Below are 20,131 nucleotides of genomic sequence, written 5' to 3'. Positions count from 1 at the left end.
GGCTGCCCCATCACCGGGGGGCCGGCACGGGGCTGGTGCTGGCCCTGGAATGTGTTTAGGTGCCACTGGGTCTCGTGGGGTGCCTGAGCCTGTCTGTGCCCCACCGAGAGCAGGAGTCGGGATGGGCCAGGGGCACAACAAGGTGATGGGGCAGATCGATGGCACGGGGCCGTGGGGGGTGGCTGGGCAGCAGGGGCAGGAGGGCTCATCCAGAAGAGAGCTGTGCCTGGGAGCACTGACAGCAGCTGTGGAACCCTTCCGAGATCTGAGATGGTGTGAGGTGGACACTGTGCTGAGCTTCTCATGTTTACTACTTCGTGTGCAGTGGGTGCATGTCGAGGCCATGGGGCACTCTCTGTGAACTGCTGAACATACAGATGGTGGCTCTTGGTCCTCCATGGAGCAGATGGATCCGTGCAGCATTGCTCACGAGGGTAGTGATGTCCTCCTGCAGCAGACATTTTTACTTAGGAAAGTCTCCAACATCTCTTTCCACAACAGAAATGCTTTTGTTCAGACCCAAAAGGGCTTTGCTCAGGGAGCAGGATGGAGGAGCTGCCTCGTGCTGGGCCAAGCCAAACAGTGCTGGCTGCAGTATGGCTGCAGGTTGGTCTTGTCCCAGACCCAGCTTCTCTCTGCAGCATTGCTCGCTCCTCCCTTGCTCCTTCCTGGAGTTATGGAGTCCCAGTATGAGCCATGCTGCTCTGCTCCTCCACCACATGCTCACCCTTTTCCTGTCCCTCTGCACTGTGCTCATTTTGCTTATTTACAGCACTTCTCCTCCCAGCGGAGCGGCTCCAATGTCTCTGCCCCAAACTGCCTGGATTTATTCCCCCGGAGGCTGGCGGTGCATGGGGTGGTGCAGAGGATGCTGTACTTGCAGGGCTGGGTTTGCCCAGCACCGAGGCAGAGCCTGGGGACGTGCGGCGACACAGGGGCTGCTGTGGTGGGAAAAGTACCGACACGTTTTAATTTCCAGCTGAACCTCTGCTGACCACTGTATTTTGATTAGAGCTCTGCTTCCTTTTCATCTCCGAGCTCAGGCTGGTGACAACTGCTGCAGCCTCGTGCGCCGAGTGCCATAGTTTATCACCGAAGGCCAACTGCTCTATGAATCCAGAGCCAGCGCTGAACAAATCACGCTGTCACCAACGTCAAACTTGTTAACCTGATCTTTGGTGGATCACCAGTGTCAACATTGCACGGGACATACATTATCGGGCCCAAGGACTTTGGGAGATGCGTTTGTCAGGCTGTTCTGTCACAGTCCCACTCTTGACCTTCGCAAAGTAACTTTCAAGGATAAGCCGCCTTCCTCTTAAAGAGAGAAGCTGTCCCCCAGAGGGTCACCCACAGCCAGGGTGGGGTGTGGGGTGAGGATGGGGCTCCCCGTGTGGTGGGTGAAGGTCTGGAGGCGTAGCTCTGAGCTGGGGGTACCTCTGCTTCATTCCCCACCGCCCATCTCCTCTGGGCTCCCACCTTGCCACCAGCTGCTCCCACGTTGTGCAGGAGTCGGATGAAGGACAGCCACCGCTGCCAGGACAGTGGCAGTGTGTCCCCAGCGGGCTCCTGCCTGCCGCTCCCCGCCGGTGCTTGGAGCTGGGACGGGGCTGCTCAGGGCAGGGAGCGGCTGTCGGCCCCCGAGGCAGGCGCTGGGCTCCAGCCCCACGCTGCTCTCCCCGCAGGGTGACCCCACTAATCAGCTGTGAAAGAGAAAGAAAGCCGAAGAGAAATCTTTCTCTCCGCTAACCTCATCACAATAAAGATTCCTATAAAGAGCTCTTATCCTTGAAGAAAATGAGGCACATAAGCAAGAATAGTAAACAAAAGGCTGTCATTTTGACCCAGGAGTGCTTCATGTTGTTGGCAACTGCCAAGAGGAAACATAAAGAGAGGCTGCATCCAAGTCCCAATTATGCAGAACTATGTGACTGATATGTCAATGAGTCCCCCCGGGAGGAGACCACCAGCACTTCGCGGCACTGCCTGCGCACCATCTGCACACAGCGCCATGCGCCGGGCCTGCCCGCGCCCCCGAGCGCAGGCGTGCGTGGCATCGGAAGAATGCGGGGGACAAGGTAATGTCATCGGCAGCTCTATCGCCAAAGTCCTCACCGCGCGCATTATCGGTGCGGGCCGCGGAGTCAGGGACTGCGGGCAGCCGGCGGTGCAGGCAGCCAGCAGCGGCCAACAGTAGTGCTGACCACACCTGCTGCAGGCACGCTCCGGGAACGTGGCGCAGGCAGGAGGGCTGCCCTGCCGCCGATAAGCCGCGTGGATGGAGATAACATCCCAGGAGGAGATATGCTTTGCTGAGCATCAAGGCTGCGCACCAGCGAGGAGCCAAAGCGCGGCTGCAGCCCGCGGCGGTGGTGCAGTGTGGTGGGCTCAGGCTGCGGCCGCGCGGCCCTTCGGTGCCCGTGACAGCAGCTGGGGCAGTGATGACAGCCGTGGTGGGGCTCCGGCCCAGCAGAACGCAGAGCAGAGGCGGTGCCGGTGCCCACCCGCCACGACCCGGCTTCACGCGGGACCCCATGTGGCCGGGAACCACTGGAGCTGGGCCGCGGCCTTGGTGAGGGCCTGTGCAGAGGAAGGTGCCCAAGGCCGCGGGGACGCATTTACCCCCGCAAACACCTCGCTTCCAAAATAGCAGACGGGCGGCGTGAGGCCGGGCCTTCCCGGGGGAACAATGCCCGGCGGGAGCGGGAGGAAGCGCTGCGGCCGCCCCGCGCTGCTCCGTCCCCGCCTCACTCGGGGCTGAGCCGTGAGCCGCTGCGTGCCGGCCTGGCGGGACCTTGAACCTGCTAGAGATTTATTTTCCCTGACATTGGCATTGCATCGGAACATCTGGCATTTGGCTGATAATTGCTGGGGATTGGGGCGGAAGCTGCCTCTCCAGGCCTGGCTCTTCTACAGAGCTGTGTTTTCATTACTTTTCTCCTCTCTTCAGCTGCAAAGCACGGAAAAAACAACCTGGGCAGTGCAGATTGCGGCTCCCACTCCTTCCTCAGGGCTTTGTGCTCCCTTCTGCCCATGAGGACGCGCCCGGGCCCTGTCCCTGCCCTCCCCACTGCCCTGTGCCAACCCGCTGGGCCAGGGGCTGCGGTTGGGTCTGGGCGTGAGCCCACAGGGCAATGCTATGCTGAGCAATAGTGGAGCGTGGTGCTGCTGGGGGAGTAAATCTCCACTCCGGGAGGAGAGGTGTCAAAGTGGCCACACCCCAGGGCTGCACCTCGCTGCCCATGCAGGGGACGGAGCCCTCAGCCCCACGGTGCCTGCAGGCTGGGATGGCGCCAGGGCAGCGTGGGAGATGGGAAACCCATGGAGCAGCGGCTCTGCCCCCACACCGCGTCCCCAGTGCTTCCCGTGCAGCGCTTTGCAGCCCCAGTTCCACAAGGGCTATGTACCTCGGCTGCCCGCTGCTGGGCTCGCTGCCCCATGGCCTGCCCCGCCGTGTCCATCTCACAGCCCCCTCCCTCGCACCGTAAATCAGCGCAGCTCCGACGTGGGCGCTGGTGCGCTGCCCTGCCCGCCGTGCCCCCACCTCCCCACAGTTCCTCTCTCCTGGCGCTTTATCTGCTGCAGAGGTCCCACTTATCTCCTCTGTCACTTTCTAATGCTAGTTTATGAGCAGCATTTTGTAGCTTAATTATGATGTTTTTCAGCATGGTCACGTGGCCGCAGAAACCAATAAGGCAACTAAGTTGGTCCACCTCGGCCGAGCCTGGCCCCCATGGGGAGGAGATTGGCCGCTGTCCTGCACCGGGCGGTGTGCGCAGCCGGACCCGCACCTCCCCGGCAGCCGCAGCCCTATAAATCCCCCGGCCCTCCCGCAGCGGGCAGCGCTGCCCGGCACTCACGGAGTCTCCTCGAGCTGGAGCTGCTCACCATCGACGCAGAAGAAGCTCTCCTGTGACCTCGGCCCCGTGCACAGCACAGCGCTGAGCCGCATCGAGGTGAGTACTTGGCGGTGGGGAGCCCCATGGCTGCCTGGGGGTCAACTGGGTTGCCTGGGGGCCACGCTTCCCATGCTCTGTGGTTTGTGGGGTCTCAGTGACATGGCGGAGGGTGGGGACGCCCGGCAAGGAAGTGGGAGCCATGCACGGGTCTCCGCTTCCCATCTCCGTGAGGAGGGGATGGAGGCACCAGTGCTAGCTGTGCCTGGGGACATGCAGGGACATTCAGGGATGCCATGTGACACCTGGGGATGCCCAGGGATGCCCATCCCTTCTCCAGGCCCTGTGGCAGCAGCAAGAGGCCCTGCCATAATCTCGGCCGTGCTGCGCAGAAGCGCCGGATCCAGCTGACGGGACGAGTGGGCGGTGAGCGGAGGCCTCCGAGGGCTTTGGGAGTGCAGGCAGTGCTGAGCTGTGTGTCGCTGGCCCCAGCTCTGGCACAGCCCCTGCACCTTGGAGCAAGCTTGGGGGTGGCCGGGACCCACACGAACCCCATGGCCCTTCCTGGGCTCCTCTGTCAATGGCTCTGTAGCTCAGAGGCTCCCTGCAGTGTGGGGCTGCTGCTGAGAGGCACCACAGGCAGCAGGAGCGCTCCTTCCCGGCTCAACGACCCCACACAGGGGCTGCTCTGCTGCTATTCTTAGTGTGGGCGCCACGCCGGGTGGCTTTGGAGTGATCCTCTGCTGAGCCCGCTTCCTGTTTGCCGCACATCCCTGCCAACACCGCTTCCTCCCCGGGGCACTGCGGGCCTCATTGGGTGTGCGGGATGAGCCATACGGGGTGAGAAGAGTGGGACAATCTGTGTGGGATGGGATGTGCAGGATGGGATGTGCGGGATGAGATGTGTGGGATGAGCCAAGCCCTGCAGCCAGTGCCCTCCCTGCAGCTCCATCGGGCACCAAGCGCCTTGAATCGCAGTGATGTGCAGGGCAGCAGGGCAGAAGGCCGTCTCGAGCAGAACGGTTTGGCCCTGCAGGGCTCAGCAATGGACCCTTGTTCTCGTGGCCAAGCAGTCTCATGGCAGCCACAGCCCATACAGCTTGGAGCGGGCAGCTCCTCCTGCCTGAGTGGTGCTGTGCCCCTGGGCACCATCCTGGTGCAGAACACAGAGCTGGCACTGCCCCCTGCCTCAGTCCCGGCTGTATTTTGGGCTGGATTTGGCCCTGGCCCATCGGCTGATAGGGCAGGGAGCCGAGCTGGCTGTGTTCACCTGTGAGCAGGAAACTTCCATGCAGGACAAATGCAGATGATGAATAGAATGTGCTTCTGCACTGATCTGCCAGGGAATGTTTCATTAAGAGTCCCTAAAAATGAAGCAATTAATTAAACAGCGGCACTGAACATGCCACAGGGCAGCGCTGGCAGCATTGCCGTGTGTGCTGGCGGCCGGCCAACACCAAAGCCGGTGCCGTTCCCGACGGCCGCAGGGGAGGTGCAGAAGGCCGTGCACCCCCCGCTCCTCACGCCGGGCTCTCAGCAGCTCCCCGCTATCGCCTGCGGTGGAGGCAAAGGGGTTGGTCCGGGCTGCGCTGGGGGTGGCGGGGCTCCGGTTAGGGCTGGGGGTTAGAGTTGGGGTTAGGGTTAGAATTGGGGTAAAGGACGTGGTGGATGCTGCAGGCAGCGTGTTGCGCTTGGGTGACACAGCAGCCTCCAGTCCCTTCTTCTGACGATTCCTGAGGAGGTACCCTCAGCCCGGGGCTCCCTCAGCCCACGACCGCCCCCGGCCGCAGCCCCCGGCGGCGTCCCGCTCCCCTCCCGCCCTGCCCTCGGGCTGCCGGGTCCCTGCAGGTCCCTCCTCCCCAGCCCGGCCCCAGCCGCCCGCCGCCCGCTCTCCCAGAGGAGGTTTCCCATCCCCCGGGGGGCTGTCCGCCCGCCCGCACCCGCATGGAGATGCTCTTCCAGGCGCTATAAAGGGCTCTGGCTCCGGCACCTGCGCTCGGGCTTCGCCGCGCCGCTCTCCCGCTCCGCACCCGGCGCAGGGCTCGGGGCCGCCCGGTGCCGCCCCGCTGACCCGCCCGTCCCGCAGCAGGGCCGCCGGCGGGGATGGACTATTCGTATGATGAGGATCTGGACGAGCTGTGTCCGGTCTGCGGGGACAAGGTCTCCGGGTACCACTACGGGCTGCTCACCTGCGAGAGCTGCAAGGTAGGAGCCGCCGGGCGGCGAGCAGCGGGGCCGGGCGGGGAGCGGGGTTGGGCACGGCCGGGGCCGGGGCAGGAGAGCCTCCCGCGAGCCGCCCCCCGCCCGCTTTCGTTGGCGTCGATTCACCGCTCGGCGGCGGGACGGGAGCGCGGAGGGAGCCGGGCGGGGGGCGGCGGGGCCGGGGCTGGGAGCGGGGACCGGGTGCGGGCCGATGCGCGCTGATGCGGGGTGCCGGTGCCGACGCATCGTCGCCTTTGGCCGCCGTAGGGCTTCTTCAAGAGGACCGTGCAGAACAACAAGCACTACACCTGCACCGAGAGCCAGAACTGCAAGATCGACAAGACCCAGAGGAAGCGCTGCCCCTACTGCCGCTTCCAGAAGTGCCTGACCGTGGGGATGCGCCTGGAAGGTACCGCGGGGCGGCCCGGAGGGGGGGTGGGTGCCGTCCCCTCGCCGCGGTCGCTCCGTCCCCGGCGCCCCCCGGGCCGGGAATTGCCACGGCGGCTCCGATTCCGTTTTTCCTCCCCAAGTCAACGAAAAATTCGTTTTGTCGCCCTGTATTCTGCTTTTCGTTTCTTTGTTTTTGTTTTGTTTCTCCCGGGTTTTGGCTGCCGAGGTTTCAACTTTCCGGGACTGTCTTTGCTTGGCAGAACGTTGGGAAATAGCTTAGAAATCTTTGTTTTCCTTAATCGCACAATTCCAGAAGCCGAGACTTAAGGAAAACGTTTAATATTGCGAGACTGACACGAAAACTGCGGGAGATCCGCCGCAAATCAGTTTTTCTCTTAGCGCGGCTCCGGGCAGCGCGGAAACACGCGGTAATCCGCCGAGAGCCGCGCATCGCAGCGCTCAGCCCCACCGCGACGTGACGGTCGGGCTGTGGTGTCCCCGAGCCCTACGCCGGGATTTCTGCCGCGCTCGGCACACGCGAAGCGCGCTGAGGACCCTCCGCTGCAAACGTGGATAGGAAATCCCCCAGCTGTGCTCGCGCCCCTTCCCCGGCCGCGGTGGCAGCGGGCGCGTGGCGGGGCGGCACCGCTCCTCGTGCGCTCCGTGCAGTGCCCGACCCCACAGCGGGGCTGCTCCGCGCTCTGCGGCAGCTCTGGGCTCGGGACGGGCGCTGGGAGCGAGGGGAGGCAGCGGCGGCGTTTGCGCCTTCGGGGTGGGGACGGGCACGCTCCGCTTTCCTATTTTGGGCGGTTTTCGTGCGGCGGAGCCCGTTCGGCCCCGCGTTTTGCCCGGGCTGCGGCAGCCCGCTCACCCCTTTTTGTTTATCTCCTCGCTGCTCGCCGCAGCAGCTCACCAAGGAGGAGGCACCCGCAGGCGAACGGCGTTCCCGTGGGACTCTTTTGTGTTAAAAACACGAGCCCACCTTGCCTTTGTGAACGGTGTTTTTCGGTCAGGGAGTCTGAGCTACACGGGGAATCCTCCAGCAAGACGGGACAAAATCCAGCGGGATTTCAGAACGGATCCGGTCTTGAAATGGAAAAGTGGAGCGCGAGGGAACACGAGAGCCCCTTCCCTCTTTGTGCTCGCGCTTCGGGAGCAAAGGAGGGAAGCAGCGTTCGCCACGGGAGGGTTCTGTGTGAGCACCTCCCGCACGTGCAGGGCCGGGCTCTGCTCCGTGGCCATCGCCCTGCCCGGCCTCGGGCCGTGGGGGGAAAACCGTTCATTATTTGGAGGGCGGGGGAGATTTGTGCTCTCGGAGCACTGCAGTGCAGACGGGGCTGCAGGCTGGGACCCAGGGCTGCGGGTGGAGGCCTGGCACAGCCGGCGCTCTCAGTGGTGCACCCCGAAAGCAGCGGGGCTCCCATAGCCCAAACGGAGGCATCCCAGTATCCAGGCACCCCAGTATCGAGGCATCCTTGCGTTGCGCGGCTGGAGAAGCTGTTTCCACGAATAACGAACGAGGGAGGAAGCGCAGAGCAGCTCCCCGGGGAGCACATTCCTGCTTTCCTGCAAATGCTGCTCCCGGCCGTGCCGCCGCCCCTCCAGTCTGCGTGGAGAAAGTCTCGGGGCTTGCAGCACCCGCGGGGCACGCGGGCAAAGGGAGGCAGAGGAAGGAGGGGGGCACAGAACAGAGCAGCCCGCTCTCGTGGGCTGCGAACCCGCCCAGGGGCTGTTCCCTTCCACGCGGGGCCGCGCGGTGCTTGCTGGCTCGCTCCCCTCTCCGCTGCCGGGGCTGTGCGGGTGGGCCGGCGGCCGCCATGCCGGGGCCAAGCTTGTGCTGCAGAGAAGCACCTGCTCGGGTGACACATTCTTGGGTTTAACTCGAGGCTCAGAGCAGCCTCTGCTGCGCCGCAGCAGCAAGCAGGGCGATGGGGAGAGGGGCAGCGGGGAGAGTGCTCTGGAAGATGGGAGAGGATTGCAAAAGGCAGCACAGTCCGGAATGAAATCCCAGGGCTGGTCCAGGCCCGGGGGCTGTGGAAATGAAAGCAGCGTCAGGCACCCTAATCTGCCCGAGCCCCCGGGGCTCTGCTCTGTGCGCTTTACTTCCGTGTGTTTCATACACCCGAGCATGTCTTCCTCCCTCACCGTGCCTGGAGCTGCTGCAGTGCAGCACACCCCGACCCACAGCACAGCTCTCTGGGAAGGGGGCCCACCACCCCCAGCCCCATCAGTCCCCGTCCCCCCCATGCCCCGGTCCTGCTCTGCTCACCACAGCTCTGCTCCTCTGCCCACAGCCGTGCGCGCGGATCGGATGCGCGGCGGGAGGAATAAGTTTGGGCCCATGTACAAACGGGACCGTGCCTTAAAGCAGCAGAAGAAAGCGCTGATCCGTGCCAACGGCTTCAAGCTGGAGACAGTGCCACAGATCGTGTCACCTGTGCAGAATGACTACGGGCTGTCCTCCACCATCCACAGCATCCACGCCATGGCCAAGACGCTGCCGCCCAACCCCGCCGCCCTGACGCCTGCTGACTATGAACGCGGCCCCTACGGGACCCCCTCCCTGGCCATGACTGTGCCCGGCCACACGCCGCTCGCCGGCTACCACTACCCCTCCTTCCCCAACCGCGCCATCAAGTCCGAGTACCCCGACCACTACAGTGCTGCACATGAGGCCGTGCCCACCTATGCATACCCAGAGACCTACCCCAGCAGTTCCCCACCCGACATCCCCGAGGTCATCCTGAAGCTGCTGCAGCTGGAGCCTGACGAGGCGCAGGTGAAGGCTCGCATCCTGGCCTGCCTGCAGCAGGAGCAGGGCAAGGGCCGGCATGAGAAGCTCAGTACCTTTGGCCTCATGTGCAAGATGGCTGACCAGACGCTGTTCTCCATCGTGGAGTGGGCGCGGAGCTGCATCTTCTTCAAGGAGCTGGAGGTAGGGCTGGGCGGTGGGGGTCGGGGGCCAGCATGAGCCGGGTGGGGGCTGCAGTGTGCCAACGTGGGACGGGGTGGGGGAGGTCCCGGCTGAGCACCAGAACGGTCCCAGCAGGCAACATGGGGCTCGTGTGTCTGATCCATCACGGCAGCGGGGGGTGTGGAGGCAATCACAGGCAGAGTGAGCGCGGTGTCAAGCTGAAGATATAATTGAAAAATGTAACGTTGAGGAATTACGGTTGAAACAATTCACTCCTTCGTCTTTGGGAGGAAAATCGATGCTGTCAGGCGGGTGCCCGACGGCAGCCAGCAGGAATGGGGTGAGGGCCCTTACACCTCCCAGCCCCACAGAAACTGGGGCCAGCAGTGGGGGGGAGCAGGGCTGGGGCAGCCCAGCCACGCTCAGCCATTTCCATTCGTAGCCCCAGATGACCAAAGATCCCAAACTGGGCAAAACCAGGAGATGCATTTTGTAATGCAGCCAAAGAGAGCTGAACTGCAGGTGGGGAGATGTGGTGCCCTCCCTGCACTGCCCCATACAGACCCGTCCTGCTGCCGTGGGACCGGGCCCCATGCAGGGGCTGCAGGGCAGTCCTCATGCCCGAAATAGCCCCTGGCTGCGCAGAACAGTGTCCGGAAGGCACTCAGTGGGGCTGGGTCAGGCTCCTTTCAATAATATCAGTGTCCAGCCTGGATTTTGGGAACAGGGTGGCTGTTGTTTTGCAGGAGATATTATAAACAGTGTAAATGTGGATCTCAGCTGCATGGCAACATAGCCTTGTAATGCTATTGTCTTTCCAATCGCGTCAGGAGAGCGGGCTGTTTCTGTGTGAATCCACCTCTGAGGGCTCCAGGCAGGAGGGCCAGAGCTCTCACCTGGGCACAGGGCAGCTGCACAGCCCCACAGCTGCTCCCTCCTCTGCACAGCGCATCAGGGCACGGCGGGATGGTAAATGAACTCCTGCTAGTGCCGACTTCATGGCTTCGCCCTAAAGCCCGTGAGCACAGTGTAAAAGCGTGGCCTCAGGGATCGATGGCCGTAACACAGGCAGCCCCCACTGCAAAGTCAGGGCTCCTCAGGGCAGGGACACCGTGAACCCCGCACCCCTGGAAATGTCCACGTGAAAGTGGCTGCTGCTGCACCAGCCAGGGAAGGGCAGCTGGAGGCTTTGAGGGGTCAGGCAAAGCATTGGCATTGCACCAGACATCACGCTAAGCACTGCACCAGGCACTGCGCTGAGCATCACACTGGCTTCACACCGGTATTGCGCCAGCTTTGCACCAGCCTGCTGTGGGTACCACCCCAGCCAGAGGGTCCCGTTCCCATTCCCATTTCCGTTCCTGCAGACAATGTGCTGCTGCAGAGCGGACCCTTTGCCACCACCTCCAGGGGATGACCGCGGCTGGGGGCGTTGGGGAGACCCCCCCGCCTGCGCCCTGGGAAGGACGCGGGGGGAGAGGGGCGAGCGGCCTCTTGACATCAGCTCGCGCGCCACGTCTGCCCGCCAGCGCGGGGCAGCCAGATTGAAAACAGATTTAACTTCCCAGATATATCGTTTCATTTAAGGGCCAGTAATTCTGTCAGTCTGCCACTGACAAACGAGGGTCCCCATGCCAATCCGCCGCGAGACTGATGTCGCCGCGTTCATCTTGTGTCACCAGGCGGAGAATTACGGACTGCGCTGGCCTTCGGAGGCAAGACTAATAATGCCGCGCGGCTGAGGGGGATTTGGGGGCCCTCTGTTTATCGAGGGCCGGCCACAGAGCCGCGGCGCGAGGCCACGCGGGCGGAGGTGGAAGAGGTCAGCGCTGACGCCCATAAATACGAACTTTAACTGAGTCTAGATGAGATGTGTCAGGGCTGAGGGAAGATTTGCAGCGGCTCTTCAGGAAGAAAAATATGGGCCGGGGGTGAAATATATTTCGTAGGGTTGTGAGTCTCAGGCAACTTTGTCCTTTCAGATGTAATTTTTTTATATATATATGAGGAGGGAGAGATGTGCACGCGCACACTTGTACAAACACGTTGTGTCTGCCTGAGGTTCATTTTATATACCAGTATTGGCGTGGTACTGTTTAGATAGGTGATACTGCTCCGTGCACATATAAATGTCATGTACGCACCGTGCAATGACCCCTGGGTTGAGACGAGCAGCCAGGAATGTGCAACAAACTGCTGTGGCTCCAGCCTGAGGTCACCCAAAGCCCAGAGCGTGGGCACGTGGGCTCATGGCAATGGGCGCGTGGTGATGGGCATGTGGTGAGGGGCACAGGGCTGGTCCCGGTCCCTGGGGCCAGTTTCCCTTGCTCCTTGGGAGTGATCTGGGAGCTCCCGCTGGTCCCATATGCAGTCGGCTGCTCCTCTGCCTCTAGCACACACGGGTCATGCTGACCCCATCTCCTGGCCAACAGCCAGCGCGTTTTTGGCAGATTTAACATCTCCTTCTGGCGGTGGACGCAGCAGCGATGTTCAGCATCCTCTGCACTGGGGTAAATGTGACCGCTTCCCGCGGCCGTGTGCTCCCACAGTGACGCAGGGAAGGGGCAGCAGCCCGGGGCTGAGCACAGCTCTGCCTGCAGGGAGCCGATCCTGCACTGTGCTCAGTGGTCTCTCTTTGTGCTGCCTGTCGTGGTGGTGTCGGGGCTGGGGCAGTGATTCCCGCGTCTGGCCACTCACGCCTTGTGTTTGTGTGGGGTTTTGACTGCCATGTTTGGTGGACGGTTAATCCACTTTCACACTCCCCAGCAGCAATGCTGACAGCTCGTGCTCACACTCAGGAGCTGCCCGCGCTGTGTGTTGGGGTGCGCCTGCAGGGACAGCCCCACGCTGGGGTCTCGGGCTCCTGGGGGCACTGCCTGCCCCCGGCAGCCCCTTACTGCAGGGCAATGGAATTTTCCATTGGTTGTTGGACTGCCATCTCAGAAAGGCCTTCTCTGCAGTGGCAGAGCTGTGTGAGCGCTCACCCCATGTGAGCAGCGCTTCACTGCCGTGTTTTGTGCATGGGTTGAACACTTTCTTCAAAAAATAAAGGTCACCTCTTAAAGGCAGCTTGCATCAGGTCCTCCGTGCAGCGCTCTGCTGGAAGGCCTTGACATTAAGAGAGGAAGATCCCTTGCTTAACTTTGCAGGCAAGCAGGGTGTGTGCCTCCTCACCAGAGGACCGACCGCCTCTGGATGGCCACACATTATGAGCCCCTCCTTGGCCACGGGTGCTGCAGGGTATGGGGCTGTGGGGGGGAATGCCTCGGCTGCCCCGTGTGGGTGTGGGGTTGGTTCAGGCTGGGCAGTGCGGGGTGGAAGGGGAGGCTGGGGGTGTGATGGGGATGTGCTGGATCTGCCCGCAGAGGTGGGGAGAAGGCAGTTAGCAATTGTTCAAGGAAAGAACGAAGATCTCGAGATTGTTTAAATGTTTCCTTTTGGAAAAGATTTTTTTTTTTAAGCCATTTTTAGCACAAAACCCTCAGTCTGTCCCTTCTGGAGCTCATCCCAACGAGGAATGAGGCACAGGAAGGAGGTTACAAAACAACGCTGTGAGACTGAGCGCGGGGCTCAGCGCGGCCGCATGCGGTGGGGTGGGAGCGGGGCTGTGCCGGGAGCCCAGATCTCTGCACCGCTGCACCGCCTCAGCACAGGGGTCACCCGGGATGCAGATCTCCTGTTTGTTTTGATGCAGGGTGAGCTTTTCCCCAGTTCATTGTGCAGCAGCTGGGCAGAACCCTCCGTTTGGCTGTGCTCTGTTCAGCACTGCTTCCAGGCAGCCCCACTGCCTCCTGCTGCACCTTGCTGCCATGTTCACCCCCCAAACCCCCAAAATACATCTCAGTGGCCCCTGGGGGTGCTGGCATGGGATCCATAAAGCTCTTTCTCATCTCATTTCTATTCCTTTTGCAATCTCCCGGTACTGGTTTATTGCAGCCTCTTCAGCCAAACGATGGCATTATCCAGCTCTATGATACCACATCTGTCTTCCTTCCATCAACAGCAGAGAGCAAATGGCACTGCAGAGCTCTCTGGGTGGTGCTGGGAGGAGGTGATTGCAGTCACCCCATCTTTGGATGTGGGAACGATGGCTTTGGCACTTCTTATGTCCCTCAGCACCACCAGGCCTGGGTTGGGCACAGCTCTGTCTTGTGCCACATGCACCCATCCCTGCGGTTGGCTCACCCACCGTCCACCACGGGCGCTGCCTCCAGCCCCTGCTCTCCAGAGAGGCTCTGGGAAATTCAGGCACTTTGCCTCCCTGAGTTGACTGTCTTACATTTCTTTGCAAACCTGGTTGTGCACACATAGCTGCACACACTTAGAGCTGTGCACATTTCTTACAGTTGCATGCATGTACAGCTGTGCTCACGTACAGCTGTGCACATGTATAGCTGTGCATACCCAGCCAGCACATGGCTGTGTGTGTGGGTGTGTGAAGGTGCAGGCAGCTGGGCATGCTGTGGGGGTGCTGGGGTTCGAGTGCTGCCCACGCCTCCCCCAGACCTGCCCTGGGAGGACAGACGCTCTGTTCCTGCAATCTGGAAGCAGCCCAGAGCAGCCTGCAGACACAGAGCCTTTGTGCAGCCCCGTCAGGCTGCAGGGACGCGGCCAATGACCGTTTTGTTAAAGATGTGTGCGCGGCTCTGAGAGATTCCTGCTGTGCGGAGGCAAAGCAGCACTGATAAGGGGCAGCCAGCATCAGCGGGACATGGACGTGTGTGGGTGAGGGATTGGGAAGTACTCTGTGGGTGCGGTGCGTGCAGCGCTTCCATCGGTGGGGACAGATTAGTGAAAAGTGATTCTTTAGCTGGCAGAGGAGGGAGGGGCTCCTGGGAAGGCGATGGTGCAGCGTGGGGTCCTGCTGTGAGCCCTCCCACCTGTGGCCCTGTGCTCAAAGCTGTGGTCCTGTGGGAGGCAGCCCCATGGCTCTGTCCCACCTTGGGCAGAGGTCTGTTGGGCCTCAGGCACCCCACGTGGCTGCGGTACAGTGCCAATGCGCCGCTCTCCCTGCTGGCAGGCGGCCTCCTGCGGTGGCACCCATTGGTGGCTGGACTCACTGCTGTGCTGGGCGGTGGACACATTTCTGACACTGCTGCCTCTCCGGTACCTCTCACTGCACCCACACGGTGCCACACTGAGCACAGCACGCCCGGCCCTGTGGGATGGGTGCAGGCACTGGGATGCGCTGCCGTACAGCCGGGGCCCAGCACCACGTCCGAGTGCCGGTGCCAGCAGTGTGGCTCTGCTCTCTTGCAGGTGGGAGACCAGATGAAGCTGCTGCAGAACTGCTGGAGCGAGCTGCTGGTGTTCGACCACGTGTACCGGCAGCTGCAGCACGGCAAAGAGCACAGTGTGCTGCTGGTCACCGGGCAGGAGGTGAGCGCAGGGCTGCACCACAGTGTGGAGCCGGGGACTGCTGTCTGCCTTCTGAGCTCGCTCCTCCCTCCAGTATGTGGTGGGCACATGGTGGGGTGGCCGTGGGGCCCCGTGCTTGATGCTGTTCCTCCCGCAGGTGGATCTGTCAGCAGTGGCGGCGCAGGCGGGCTCCATCCTGCACTCCCTGGTGCTGCGGGCACAGGAACTGGTCCTGCACCTGCACTCACTGCAGGTGGACCGGCAGGAGTTCGTCTGCCTCAAATTCCTGATCCTCTTCAGCCTCGGTAAGCGGGGACCGTGGATGGGGGCAATGGGCAGTGAGGGCAGTGGCTGTGCTCGCAGATGGGCAGAGGGGATAAAGAGGCTTTGGTGTGGCACTGGGAACAAGGGCTGAGGCCTCACCGCTGCCCTGCCCTGTGCATCTGGAGCTTTGGGGGCTGTTCCTGCTTCGCTGTGGCTGTGGAGGACACTGCATTCCCTGTCCCACGAGCAGAGCCTTATTTTGATCACTCGCCTGCCGCAGGGCAAGCAGCAGCTGATAGTGCCCTGCAAACCGCCGTGTTGGCAGAGACGGCCGCAGGGGACGGCCCTATCTCCCGGGATGTGCGTCAGCAGCACCCAGGCAGCGCCGCACGCAGCTTCTGATTAGACCCTGCCCGGAGCCTGCGGTCGGCCGAGGCGGCGCATTCACACGGCCGCTCCTCACCCAGACAAAACATGCGGAGCCGCAGCTGAGAGCTCACCCAGCCCAGCCCTGCTGCCCCCGTGGCTGCACCCTCTGCCCACTGCCGCTGTGCAGGGATGCGATGCGCGGCCCCACAGAGGGCGGCTCCGGTGCACTGCGGCCCGGCCGCCTTCATGCCCACTGCCACCACCACCTGTTTGGTGCCGTCCCAGCAGGAGCTCTGATCTCTGGGCACAGAGCTGCCAGGGGCTCAGCTGTGTGCCACACTGCCGCCTCGCACCTCTGCCGCCGCCCGGCTTCACATCGTGCCAGCTGCTGCTAATTGTGCCTAGAGAGAGTATGCGGGTGGGTCCCTGCAGCACAGGGGTGCTGGGGAGAGATGGGTGTCTCTGTCCCGTCCCCATCCCAATCTCAGAGCGGGGTTTGCTGAGGACATCCCTGGCAGCAGCAGGTCCCTGGGAGCCTGGAGCCACACAGCTGTCCCCCCCTGCAGCTGCAGCATCTCCTCCTCCCGAGGCGTTCTTTTTTCTCTGGAGCTGTTTTGAAATCCACAGAAACCAGATATGGCGGCTCGCTATTTCAACAGTGATAAGGGGTGACACAAACAGTGCTGGGAAATGAGGGAGCTGGGGAAGGGGCCATGCCCCACTGCTGCCCCATGGGTTCTGCAGTAGCATAACCAGACAGTCCTCCAATGCTGCCCTGTCCCCATTCCCACCTGCATTCCCATCCCTGAACCCATCCCTGTCCCCATCCCTTCTGCACATGGCAGCAAGCAGGGCACCATCCTCCCAGGCACTGGCGTCTGCAGCACCGCTCTCAGCCTGGGATTCCTCATCCGCAGGGCAGCAGCTTTCAGGGAGGGCATGGAATAAAACAGCAGTGTTTTCCCAGACGTTATTTTGCCCCAAATTCAACTTTTTCTCTCCATATTGCAGAGCTCACTTGGAGTAATTTGCCCTTCTCAGGCTCAGCTGTAGAGGATGGGATTGTGTATTATGTTCAGGATGTAATTGCCTTTAACAAGAGAATTTCCACATTTACCACTCTGCCACAGCACAATCAAAGCCAAGCCCCACTCACAAGAGCTGCCATTTGAGTTCTAAATAGATTTCTCTCCTGAGCAGGTAAAGAGATTTAATTAAAATTAGGGCTTCTCAAAATAGCAATATTTATGAGGACGGCACAGGTTAGCTTTGTTCTACAGAAGGGCTTAATAGAGCCTTAATGGATTGACCTATCATTCGATTTCATGACTTACATTCATGAAGCAGCTACTCTTGGGGAGGGGAGGAAGAGAGGCTTTTATAGCCCACATTCCCTTAAGCGTTTGCAATTTATCAGCAGCTTCTCCCAAACAAAAGGAGCTGTGAATAGGAAGAACACTTGAGGGCATAGAAATAATCCCAGGCATATCTGTATGTGTGATGGGAGGCTTTGTCACAGGACAGTCTTTGCAACTGCTGCAGTGTCGCTAAATGAAGTGAGTCAATGTTATTTGGACAACATTCTTTATTCCTTGCAGGAATGAAAAGATTATTCAAATATTCAATTAAACAGTGAATAGGGTCTTTCAGAGAACCAGGTGAGTTCATCGAGTAGAACTAGCTATTGTTGAGCCAACTCGGGATAGATTTGACATTTATCAATATAACTTCTTTTTTTTAATGACATGCACAATAACCTTATGCAGATAAAGAGATTTCATAACAACAACCCCGGGTAGAAGGGAGACGGCCACAATAGGAGCAAATGTGCCTCAGGAGTTAAAAGGGAAGGGTGATCTGATAAGTGCCAGGCACACCCCGCAGGGCTGCAGCCCACACCGTGCAGTGCCCGGCCGGCCCCGGCCATGGAGGCTGAGCCCCCCGGGGCCCCTCCACCACCAGCACTGCACATTGCCCTCTGGAGAGCTGCTCGGCCCTTGGTGAGGCCGCGGCCTGTTGGGCTCCAAAGCCCCAAATAAATTGCAGAACCCCATTGCTTTGCTGCCCAGATCTGAGGGCTCCGCACAGCCAGGCAGTGTCCAAGCTGCAAACTCAGTCCTAAGTGTGCGCACATGGGGAGCTGGCAGCACGGCGAGCAGCAAACCGAGCATCCAAGCTGCGGCACCAGCACGGGCACTGCGGGCACTCAGGTCTCAGGGGGAAGGACAGTGGGGACAGACCCTCCTGGTGCACCCAGCACAGTGCGGGCAGTGCCTGTGCCTGGCTCTGCTTCACTCCCCCCATCTCGCTCTCTTGTAGATGTGAAGTACCTGGAGAACCACGCGCTGGCTAAGGACGCTCAGGAGAAGGCCAATGCAGCCCTGCTGGAGTACACGGTGTGCCACTACCCACACTGCACAGACAAGTTCCGGCAGCTGCTGCTGCGGCTGACTGAGGTCCGGGCGCTGAGCATGCAGGCAGAGGAGTACCTGTACCACAAGCACCTGAGCGGAGAGGTGCCCTGCAACAACCTCCTCATCGAGATGCTGCACGCCAAGCGGACTTGAGTGCAGTTCCCACATGGACTCTGCAGGGCCCCGTGCAGCAATGGGGCAGGACACGCACCTGGGACCACCTCTCCGCCCCATGCCTCTCAGTGATGCTATTTAACCTGTGCTAGTGGAAGGTCCCAGGCGATTTATTTTAATACATGGTAAGGACGGTTAATGGTCGCAGGGATGTGTGCTCGACAGCCGGACTGCCCTGCCAGCACTGCAGCCCTGCAGACCCTGCACAGTCAGTGCCCAACCTGCTGCCTGACCCGGCTCTGCGACATGAGCAGGGGGAAAGCCTGTCCTGGCTTAGCTCCCATTTCTGCTTCTCTCCTGTCATCCCCGCACTCTGTCTCTCCACCGCTGCGCTCCCACTGCCCAGTCTGCCCCCTCTGGGACCCCTGATGTACAGGGCATGGGAAGGAGTAAGCTTAAATCCCTCCAGGCTGTGGGGTTTCCCTTTGCTCTGGCACTCGCACAGTGGCAGGGGATTTCTGCAGCAGCAAAGCTGAGCCCTGGGGCTGAGATCTGCTCCTGTCTGCCTCAGAGTCACTGCCTGCCCAGCACCAAGCAGGGCACTGCTGACCCTCAGCTGGCTCCACTTTCATAGCACTTGCCAATGCCATGGCAGGAACTGGGATTTTACAGCCCCTGGCAGCTGCAGTGCCCAAATCCCACCCATGTCTGGGCTCAGCTCACGTCCAGGATGGCAAGGCTTTGTGTAGAGGCTCCAAGAGTCAGTGCCGGGGACAGGGACTCATCCCTGGGACATTTCAGTTCCCCTGCATCAGGGCAGGAGAGGGTGCAGGGGCAGCGGCACGGCCAGGCACCCACAGCCTGGGCAGATTCCTGGAGCTCACTCCAGCCACCAGCCATACCTGCATGCTGCTGGGGAGCAGCCAAAGGGCAGCCAAAGGGACAGAGATGGACACCATCCCCTCGCTGCCTGCAGGTGATGCTGGTAGAGGCGGCACTGCAGGCAGCAGGGCAGGAGGGATGCTCAGGGCCCAGCCTCATGCTGTGGGCACTGGGACAGTTGCAGCAGCACGTGCCAGCACGTGCCCAGGACTGCAGCTGGGGGCCCTGGCAGCACCCCTGACATTTGGGCAAGGAGGAAGCAGAAGGGCCAGCACTGCCTTGTCCCCACGTGACAGCAGAGCGCTGAAGACACAGAGATGCTGCCTCTCCTCCCGCGCTGGGCTGGGGCTTAGCAGGGCAGCACAGAGGCTCCATCACAGCCTCCTCCTGCCCCACGCTGTGTCCTCACCGGTGCACAGCACATGGCCCTGCCAGCTCTGCCAATGGGTTTGGTTCAGGTGTTTTCTCCGCTGTCCCACTTGGAGGGGACACTCACACACCACGGCTCCGCACAGCACTGGCGCTTGGGGAGCTCTCGTGCTGCCAACCTCCAACCCCAACTTGTTAGATACAGAAGAGCATGTTTGTTTTTGCTTTTCAACGTTTGTGCATTTTCCTCCTGAAGTCTGTGGTTCAGTTTCACTTTCTTCTTTCTGTGAACTTAAAGAACTGGAGAAAATGGTTTGGGAGGTAAAAGATATTTTATTTTCAGAAAATGAAAAGTGTCCTTAAGTGTCTCTCTCTCTCTTTCTCTCACATCCTTTCCTCTCTCCCATCCCTCTCCTCCTTTGCTCCCCACCCTTCCTTCCCAGGCAGGAGGTTATTAACTTCCATGTCAGGAGTAAACCACTGTAATAAATTTTGCAGTTCATTTAAGAAGGCAAACGTTGGTTTTTTTGATTGCATTTCTGACACTCCTTCCTGGTGCCACCCCTCCTCCCAGCCGCAGGGCACCACTCAGCCCCCCGGCCCCCATCCCGTGGGACCCCCAGCAGGAGGGGACCGCTGTTGTGGCTCAATAGGAGGGCATCAGTGACTCAGGACCTGATTCCAAGTGCTGCTGTGAATTGCCATAGCGACTCTGAGTGTGTTTTGCAAGTAAGCTTGAGAATTATAGCATTTAGGAGGCAATGGGCAATGCCATGTGCTGAGGGAGGGAGCAAAACCTCAGCAGGGCATCGAGCAACGGGTGTGAATGCAGTGCCGCCTGGCAGTGCCCCAAGCATGGGCTCCCCAGCCCCCAACAGCTGGAGATGCTGACACCAGAAGTGGTGTTTCTGCACCCAGATTGTGGTTTCTGGCCAGTACAGAGCTGTTTTGGGGGCTGC

The 20,131-nt window shown here is 60.9% G+C and overlaps 1 protein-coding gene across 2 annotated transcripts; it reads left to right on the top strand.

Annotated features, from left to right (window-relative positions):
* Positions 1–3,837: 3,837 nt before the first annotated feature.
* On the top strand, positions 3,838–19,688 carry NR5A1 (nuclear receptor subfamily 5 group A member 1). Of its 2 annotated transcripts, none has more exons than NM_205077.2 (7): positions 3,838–3,956; positions 5,986–6,101; positions 6,366–6,507; positions 8,783–9,423; positions 14,662–14,781; positions 14,918–15,065; positions 17,713–19,688. In NM_205077.2, the coding sequence occupies exons 2-7, from the start codon at positions 6,000–6,002 to the stop codon at positions 17,958–17,960; spliced, it is 1,401 nt and encodes a 466-aa protein (NP_990408.2). In that variant the 5' UTR covers positions 3,838–3,956; positions 5,986–5,999; the 3' UTR covers positions 17,961–19,688. The 2 variants fall into 2 exon arrangements, with proteins under 2 accessions (NP_990408.2, XP_015134818.2); XM_015279332.4 differs by having other exon boundaries at positions 5,983–6,101.
* The last annotated feature ends 443 nt before the right edge of the window (positions 19,689–20,131 follow it).

This window comes from Gallus gallus, chromosome 17 (genome assembly GCF_016699485.2).
Source record: "Gallus gallus isolate bGalGal1 chromosome 17, bGalGal1.mat.broiler.GRCg7b, whole genome shotgun sequence".
NCBI classification, from domain to species: domain Eukaryota; kingdom Metazoa; phylum Chordata; class Aves; order Galliformes; family Phasianidae; genus Gallus; species Gallus gallus.
Note: the sequence above shows the minus strand (reverse complement) of the source record. Positions and strands in the feature narration are given on the sequence as shown.